General features: G+C 41.2%; 1 protein-coding gene across 1 annotated transcript; it reads right to left on the bottom strand.

The window, feature by feature from the left end:
* Window positions 1–2,621: 2,621 nt before the first annotated feature.
* On the bottom strand, window positions 2,622–8,261 carry LOC140941572 (uncharacterized). Its single transcript, XM_073390592.1, has 2 exons — window positions 3,972–8,261; window positions 2,622–2,807 (listed from the first exon to the last, which is right to left on the bottom strand). The coding sequence occupies exons 1-2, from the start codon at window positions 8,246–8,248 to the stop codon at window positions 2,771–2,773; spliced, it is 4,314 nt and encodes a 1,437-aa protein (XP_073246693.1). The 5' UTR covers window positions 8,249–8,261; the 3' UTR covers window positions 2,622–2,770.
* Between the last annotated feature and the right edge of the window lie 556 nt (window positions 8,262–8,817).

Raw genomic sequence — 8,817 nt, 5'->3', positions numbered from 1 at the left:
GGACTTTCGAGAAACGGGCCCCTGGTTATAAATGCCTAAGAAAGATGAAAACTGAACGTGCTGCAGGGGTCTAGCGTGAGATTTTGAAAGTGTACGCTCGCGGAGGGGGGAAGTTGAAGCGCCGAGGGCGGCTCAAGTTAGGGGGTTCTGGAGGCATGCTCCCCCAGGAAAGTTTTAATTTTAGGGTCTTGGAAACGCCATTTCTAGCGTTTCTCGCAGGACATTTCCGGTAAATTAATAAGCAGGAAAATGCAGTAGTTAGTTGGGTATTTTAGTGTTGTAGGTACGGTCACTTACGAGAGAAAAAAAGGCAAGTGACGCTGTCAGAATTATGGAATAATGGATAAAAGAAATACTAACACAAACTCACAAATACTGGGCAAAAAATGTATCAGTCACCCCGATTTAATGATAAACAAATGCATTTTCCGGAAATAAAAAATATATATATTCTTTTTCTATATTTTAGCTGTACATGTACGCAAGGCGTATGTGTGTATATGGACGCTACGCTCCTGCCCTGCCACATGAAAAAGCGTCCAAAATTAATTTCTTTTTTTTTTTAGAGGGAAGTCAGATCAGTTAAGCCAGCTTTTGATAATCACTCAAACAGGGGCTGCTTTGGTAAAGAAAAGAGGCGGATCAGGCCTGTCCTACCACAGATAAAAGATTCTATTTAGAAGGTAGTATGTCTGCGTTGAAACAAAAAACTCTCATGTAAAATTGTTCTATCTTTTATCACAATAATGATATAGCATTTCATTGACAGTTGTAGTTCCGGTGAAATTGGTTTGAGGCAAATCGCGCCCAAGAGACAGGATAAAACAAATTATGCCATTATAACGTCATTTCAGTGGTCTAGATACTTTCGTAGACAATGACTCTCGCCCAATCAAGGCGCGAGAAATCGCTGAGTAATTGTAAAAGAATGTTTGCCGCTTTTCTGCTAACAGGATTCAATGGATAAGTTCGGCTATTTGTATTCAGTTCCCTGTTCGTTTAGGTAATGGTTAATTACACGATTCAATACCGCACTCTACAAGCGAATAGGCCGGTTAATCTTACTCTGAATAGCCTCCGGTGCGGCTGGACTTGTCTTAGCCTGCGTAGCACGCTTTTCGCATGATTTTGTTTGCTGCTCTCTCTTTAATTTTCGCCTAATATATAACTCGATTGGAAACTCTTGCTACGCAGGTGAGACTAATATCTCAAAACCTACGGTGGAGCTCACGTTTGCACTCGACTCGGCAGTAAAGGGTCTTCGAGACACGGGTTCCCCGTTCTTAGACGCGACATGCTGATGACAGCATCACTTCAGTCTTCTCATTTTAAGTGTCCGCTTAAAAAAGAAAAAAAAAAACAAAACAACAAAATCAGTTATTCAGACGTAGCATACGTCGCAGAAGACATTTTTGACCTACAATCTTGGACAAAATGGATGGGAGATTTATCCCCCCCCTCCCCACTAAATCAAGGATCGGAAATGGCGTTCTTTGGCTTTTGTGCGGCTTCATCCTTGACTTGGGAAGGGGGTGGGGGTTTGCTGTTCCATTTTATTATGTCCAAGATTGCACTCTTTTAAAAAAAAAATTATTTTGTCCAATATTGAAAGTTTTGAGAGCAAAACTAATAACTCCGCCGTATGGCAAGTACCTTACACATGCGCACAACCAAATCACCCTGGCAGTGGCAGCCATGGACAGCTGTTTCTCCCTTATTGGGGCTAAACTGTCGGATCTCATACGTGTTCTTCTTCTTATTTTTTTTGCAGATTCATTTTCGTCCAAAAATTAGCAATTTTCGAAGCTTATCTAATGAATCCCCTACGATTTTCTAAAGTTTAAATTTCACATTTCCCTCCCAAGTTAGGCTATTTTTCGTAGAAACAAAGGAAACCTAACATTTTCGGATTCAAAAATGTGATGGAGAGGGGTAGCAGAAAATGTTTCACTTTCATAAAACGTCAAATTGCATCTAAAATTTCCCGGAAAATAATAGGTAAGACCTTATAATTTCGAAAAGACTCAAGTTTCGCTAGGATGACCGAACACATAAAAATTTTATAGCGCCACTTACAATTTTTTCTACATATCTAAAAGTACTTTGGATAGCCTAAAAAGTGTTTTCAATATATTTAGGAGGTAACTGTCGTTGAGTGCCCCTGATGAATTTGCACACCATAATTTTTAGGGAGTTATCATAACTCCAAAAATGGAGTAAAAATTTAAGGTACAGGATATGCCCTTTTTTGGGGTTATTTTAACTCCTAATTTAACTCCGAATTTGGGGTCATTTTTACTCCTGAAAAAGAGTTCTTTTTACTCCCGGTCTAGAGTTAAAATAACTCCAAAACGGGGTTACTTTTACTCCTTACATGGGTTGTTTTTACTCTTTTTGGAGTTACTTTAACTCTGAAAGTGGAGTAAAAATTTTAGGTACAGGATAACCCCTTTTTGGGGGTTATTTTAACTTCTCGATATCTGGGGTCACTTTTACTCCTGAAAAAGAGTTCTTTAAACTCCTTTTTGGAGTTAAAATAACTCCCCAAAAATAACTCCGCTGTAACGAGTTAAATTAGCCCCATTAGAGGAGTTATTATAACTCCTTCAAAATTACTGTGCAAGGTCACTGTGGCAATCACGGTACAACAAGCGATCACAAACGCGGTTACCGTTCAAACAAGTCGCACAATTTTATACCACAATGCGAAATCAAATCCAGCTACGGGAGTCGTTTCTTTGACTGTTCATTCTGTGGCAGGGTTTCGTCTTCACTTACTCTCGGGAGTCACGTGAAACGATCCCATTCTGTTGAGACATGAATTAAAGCAACAGTTACTGACAGTGAACGTTTTAAACTTAAGTTATATACGCCACTTGCACATCTACTATAATGCATCTTATTTGCTCTCGCCAAAATTCGGCATAACCTCTGTTTTTCATTTCTCCTGGATATTACAGCCATCCCAAGAGAAATTGAGAACAATGCTTGTGCAAATTTTGGGGGGCAAATGAGATGCATTATGGGAGATGTGCAAGTGGCGTATGGCGTAACCGACGTGCGTCAGAACATTAGTCTGCTACACAGCCGTTTTTAGGGTCGTCACGCAACGCTCCTTCCCACGTTAGCGTTGCGTGAAGACACCAAAAACGGCTGTGTAGCAGACTGCAGAACACTTGGCAGGTTTAAATTGCTAAATGCCAATGATTCTCAGCGATGCTAGTTTTAAGTTTGCAATTTCAATCTACCCTGGTCATTTGCACAGTGTTATTGAGTAAGGTAGGGGAAATGTTCGCTAGATCCCAATTGAAGTATGCAGTTCCTGAAGAGTGTCGCCCGCGCAGTTCATGTAAGCAAGAAAGGAACTTGGCTTAACATAAATTTCATGATTATTTCACGATACTGAACGCTCATTTTTCAGTTGCTGAAAACGAGGCCATAATTTCAAGTTATGAGTAACTGTTTGGACGGTCTCGGGAAGTAGAAGCAATATTCATGGAAAGTATTTTCTAGTCCTCAGGTGGATTACAGACCTGTTTTCTGGGCGTACTTTTGAAAACAGAGGCCTTAGGCAGTATGAGGCAAAGACAAACGTAGACTGAGTTCTCAGTGGGTGTGTACGTGTTCCAGTTTCAGTCTATTCTTGGTTCATATTTTTATTCCCCCTTGTCCTTGTATATGGAAAAAGGTACAAAACAAAGCAAAATAAACTTAGACCCAAGGACAAAATTAAATAACTTTGAATTGAACTCCTTAGCGTGTAATAAAAGTCAAATAAGCCAGTTTCGAATTATCAAAATTCATACTTAACTCCGAGGCTAAGGTGAATAAGACGGAACAGGTGAATTATCTATTCATGCACATCAATACCATTTCTTTTGTTGTATACCCCCTTAGACGCGGAGTCAGCTATGAATCATACTTTTGATAATTTAGAAATAGGCCGATTGTTTTTTCACATAAATGCATACCTCTTCTTGTCGAAATTAAAGGTCACGTTATCCCCAATAAGCATAAATGGTGCCCACTGCTGCACTTTCGAAAAGGGGCCAGCTCTCATCCACTTCATAGTCTTGTGAAGAGATTCACTAGCACTTTCCCCACGAACAAGGTGATAGTAGAAACGAAACATGAAATGCATTGTCGCTTCATCGTCTACCGCCCACCGTGCCGCCAACACAGAGCGTGCACCAGATCCTAAGAACGCGCGAGCCATTCCAACCACTCCCTCAGCTCTGATCTCTCCATCTGCAGTGTGACAGCAACTAAGGACTACCAGCCTGGCTCGCAGTCGAACTTTTGAAATATCAGCCATTGTCAATAAGTAGTCCTCTTCTTGTGGAGTTCCGTCTATGGGAAGTGGCCTAGCAAGATAAATTTCTCCGGTTTTGGGGTTACCGTGGGCTGCGAAATGTACAAGACTCATAGAATGTACGCTGTGAAGAACCGCCTGCTTTGTTGCTTCCTTTCCCAATAAAGTTTGAGCTCCAAGAATTCGTCCTAGCATCCTTGCTTCTTCTCTTGCAAATGGCAATGACGATCTATACACCTTACTGCCTTTGTAGAGCACCCAACCAACGTCAGGATCACCTACTATCAGTGCTCCAGTCTGACTGTGATAATCTGCTGGACTGTTATGAATGAGGTTTAGAGTTGTCAAAGAAGGAACAATTCGGATTCTGAAAGTCTCAGACAAATAGCTTCCATCTTTATCCTGTAATGCTTCAAACGGAACTTTGAACAAGAATGGGTCGGGAACAATCATGACTTCGGTTTCACCGTCAAGGAGGTCAAAAACAGGAGCGATGATCATTTTGTAACCGTCGGCCAGTGTAGGGTCCGAGTGCACCTGCTGGTCCTCCTCGTCGTCTACTTCTATCAGGCGTGATGCTGTGTGGTATGATATACGCTCGGGATGGTTAGCATTTGATGGGCAAGACGATTGATTCTCGCACATCTCTGGAGCTACGCCGTAAAACTTTCTGTAGACTTTGTCTGCAAACATGTCTTCTACATCTCTTACTGTTGCTTTGTTATTTAAACATTCATTAATGTCTACTTGTCGGAAACCTATTATCCTCTCTTCTTTAAGAATCCAAAAAAACAACGTTTCTTTCAAACTGGAAATGTATAGACAAACACAACTACTTTCCTTCTTCGTGATGGCTGCAGCACCATTGGCCTCGAGCAGATGACTGAATACAACTTGTTCTTCCACAGAGTACTGAGCTAACATCAAGTCTGCCAGGGCTCTGGCTCGCCCAAGCTCCAAAACGTCGAGACCTTTATCAAAATCCCCAGTGATACAAAGAAAAAAACTAAGGAACTGGTACAAATCTTTGTGCTTGTCAAAAAACAATATCTTAAAGCGTTCATTGTTTTTCATGAAACTTTGCATTTTCTCGCAGTTGCGAACGTTGGTAAAGAGATGCGATTGAGCATCATGAATTCTGCCTTCAGCTAGCAGCACCAAAGAGAGTTTGCCGTTGGCCTCTAATTCACCCTCAATGCTTCCAATGTCTCTATACAGTGTGACTGCCTTTCCATAAAACTCTTTAGCCATAGAATAGTCTTTTAGGCGTAGGAAAAGTCTTCCTAGGCATTTGTAACACGATGCCTCACCTTTTCTTTCACCGATTTCTTTCATGATTTCCAGACCTTCTCCGTAATATTCCTTGGCCTTAGTATACTCTCCAAGAGAGAGAAAAAAAGATCCTAAGCTTACATAGGATAGACCTTCTTCCGATTTGCTGCCATCTTCTTTACTCATCACAAGTGCTTTTTCATGATATTCTTTTGCCCTGGCATATTCACACAGGGACTGGAAGACATCGGCTAGTCCTCTGTAACATAAAGTTTCCAGTTGTTTGTTGACGATTTCTTTTGCGATCGCAAGAGCCTTCTCAAGATATTCTTTGGCTTTAGCATTGTCTCCAAGAGAATGAAACACTTTTCCTAAGCTTTCACAAAATGTGCCCTCTGCGTCTCTGCAGCCAATCTCTTTATATATCGCAAGTGCTTTTTCATAATAGTCTTTGGTCGCGATATAGTCACCCAGAGACGCAAACACAGATCCTAGCTGCCCGTAACATAATGCTTCAACACCTTTGTCACCGCTTCCCTTACTGATTCCAAGAGCTTTCTCATGACACTCTTCGGCCTTTGCTTTTTGTCCTAAGGAATTTAACACACACGCGAGGTTTATAAAACAGATGGCCTCTTGTTCTCTGGCACCAATTTGTTCACGAATCGTGATTGCTTTTTCAAAATATTCTTTAGCCGTGGCATATTCACCCAAGAACTGAAAGAGAACGCCCAGGTTTCCGTAACATTCTGCCTCACCTGCTTTGTCACCGTTTTCCCTTCTGATTTCGAGAGCTTTTTCATGACATTCTCTGGTTTTTATTTTTTCTCCGATGAAATGAAGTACACGCCCTAGCAATCCATGACACATGGCTTCTCTTTGTCTCAGACCAATTTCTTTATGGATCGCAATTGCCTTTTCATAGCTTTCCTTAGCCGAGGCATATTCACCCTGGGCGAGAAAGACATTTCCTAGGTTTTCATGAGATAAAGCTTCACCTCCTTTGTCACCATATTTTTTCCTTATTGCCAGAGCTTCCTCATGACATTCCTTGGCCTTACTATAGGCTCCGAGAGAAAGAGATGCGACTCCTAGGCTTTCGTAAGAGGAAGCCTCCCCTTGTCTACTGCCAATTTCTTTATTGATCGCAATTGCGACCTCGCAATGTTCTTTCCCCGAGAGAAATCCACCCGCGGAATGAAACTGGATTTTTCCTAAGATTTCGTGACATGATGCCTCACTTCTTCTGTCCCCTGCTTTTTTGCTTGTTTCAAGAGCTTTTTCATAACACTGTATTGCCTTAGTATTCTCTCCAAGGGAGGTCAGTAAAACTCCCAGGAGAGAGTAACATTCAATCTCTCCTCGTTTATAGCCGATTTCCCTATTTATTGCAATTGCTTTTTCATAATATCGTTTCGCCATGGCGAAATCGCCAAGGGCGTGAAACGCGTCTCCAAGGTTTCTGTAATCTTCTGCTGTTCCTTTCCTATCGCCAAGTTCCTCTCTAATCACAAGCCTTTTCTGAAAATATTCTTTAGCCTTTGCAAATTCACCGAGAAAATTAAAAACATTTCCTATGTGCCCGTAACACTTGGCTTCCATTTTCTTGTTCTCGATTTCCTCTGTGATTGCAAGTGCTTTGAAAAGATATTCCTTAGCCTTGCAACAGTCGCCGATTGAACAACATAAAGTTCCAAGGTGTATGTAATCCTCCATTTCTCGTTCCCTGTGACCAATTTCTTGATTGATTGCAAGTGCCCTTTTAAGGTACTCTTTACTTTTGGGAAATTCACCCAGAGCCTCCCAGACTACTCCCATGTTACCGTAGCAAATGGCTTCGTTTTCCCTGTCCCCATTTTTTTCATGTATCTCCAAGGCAATTTGGAAATACTTTATAGCATGGTTATACTTTTCTAATTGGAACCAAACGTTTGCTAGGTTTTCGTTGCATGAAGCTTCCTTCTTCTTGTCACAGACTTCTTCAAAAATAGTACGTGCTTTTTCAAAATATTCTTTAGCCTTGTCGTAATCACAGAGAGATTGAAACACGTGTGCTAAGTTGACGCAATTTTGTGCCTCATTGTTCCTCTGGCCTGCTACTTTTCTCAACACAAGGGCTTTTTCGAAAGACTTTTTAGAGTTGTCTTTTTCATTCAACGACCAGTACAGAGTTCCTAGTTTTTCGTTGAACCGGGCTTCAGCGCTTTTATCGCCAAATTCTCTTACAGTAACAGATCCTTTTTCAAAACATTCTTTAGCCGTGTTATAATCACCGAGTGACTGACACACTTTTCCAAGTCTTAGATAACATGTAACTTGTCCTTTTCTGTCATCAGTTAATTTCATGATGGAGAGTGTTTCCTCGAAAAGCCCTTTTGCTTCCCTGTTATTACCTTGCTGTTCATAAAGCTCTGCCATTAAAAACAGAAATACATCTTCTTTGTGGTTTATTTTGCCCCTGCTGCGGAGTACATCCAGACGATTTCTTCCGAATTCTATAGCACTTTTGAGATCACCAATGAGACGGTACGCTTTCAACAAATTAACAGAAAGCACCATCTCGAAAAAAGGGACTCTGGAGCCGAGGAGAACCAAGCATTCCTTATAAAATTCGATGGCTTTTTGAATACGATTAGTGGCGATAAGAACACCTGCAACGAGCATTCCAATATATAGGGCTTGCCATACGACCTTGTCTTGCACAGCTTCGGGGGATGGTTTGTCCATAGCAGAATCTGAACAAAGGAAGGGGAAAAACATAAAATAAACAAAGGATTATCTAAAGTGGCGTCTCAGTGCACAGAGTGCCTGGGTATATTTTTCCGCCATACGTAACAAAAACCTTAATAGATAATTAAGCTGCAAATGCATTTCCGATGATGCGCAAGTAATAATGACATTAATTGTTATTTTTTAGTATCGGAATTTCAATAAACCATCGCTCCCATATTCATTCCTATAAGCAGGCACTGCTGTAGAAATATGCCTCATAAGCCCGAGGAAATAAGCCTTAGTCCCCGCCTCATAATCAGGATTAGACGCTATGTTAGGGAGTTGGCTCTGCCAGACGGTTGCCCACCGGCACACACTCTGAACCTTTTTTGCTGCTGCTGCCGACAATTTTGCAGTTATAACTACAATGGAGGTAAAAAATGTTGGGACCTTTCCAGTGAGATTACTAAAACTAGCGACCCCTCCCCTCCCACCCCCAAACAAAGTTGAGTTTGGAGCAA

The sequence above is a fragment of the Porites lutea genome, chromosome 6 (assembly GCF_958299795.1).
Source record: "Porites lutea chromosome 6, jaPorLute2.1, whole genome shotgun sequence".
In the NCBI taxonomy this organism is placed as follows: Eukaryota; Metazoa; Cnidaria; class Anthozoa; order Scleractinia; family Poritidae; genus Porites; species Porites lutea.
Note: the sequence above shows the minus strand (reverse complement) of the source record. Positions and strands in the feature narration are given on the sequence as shown.

Excerpts from the sequence above, each read along its gene's own strand:
- LOC140941572 (XM_073390592.1), bottom strand. The coding sequence starts at position 8,248 with ATGCTCGTTGCAGGTGTTCTTATCGCCACTAATCGTATTCAAAAAGCC. Across the intron at positions 2,808-3,971 it reads TTTAATTTCGACAAGAAGAG|AATGGGATCGTTTCACGTGA; the intron begins GTATGCATTTAT and ends ATGTCTCAACAG.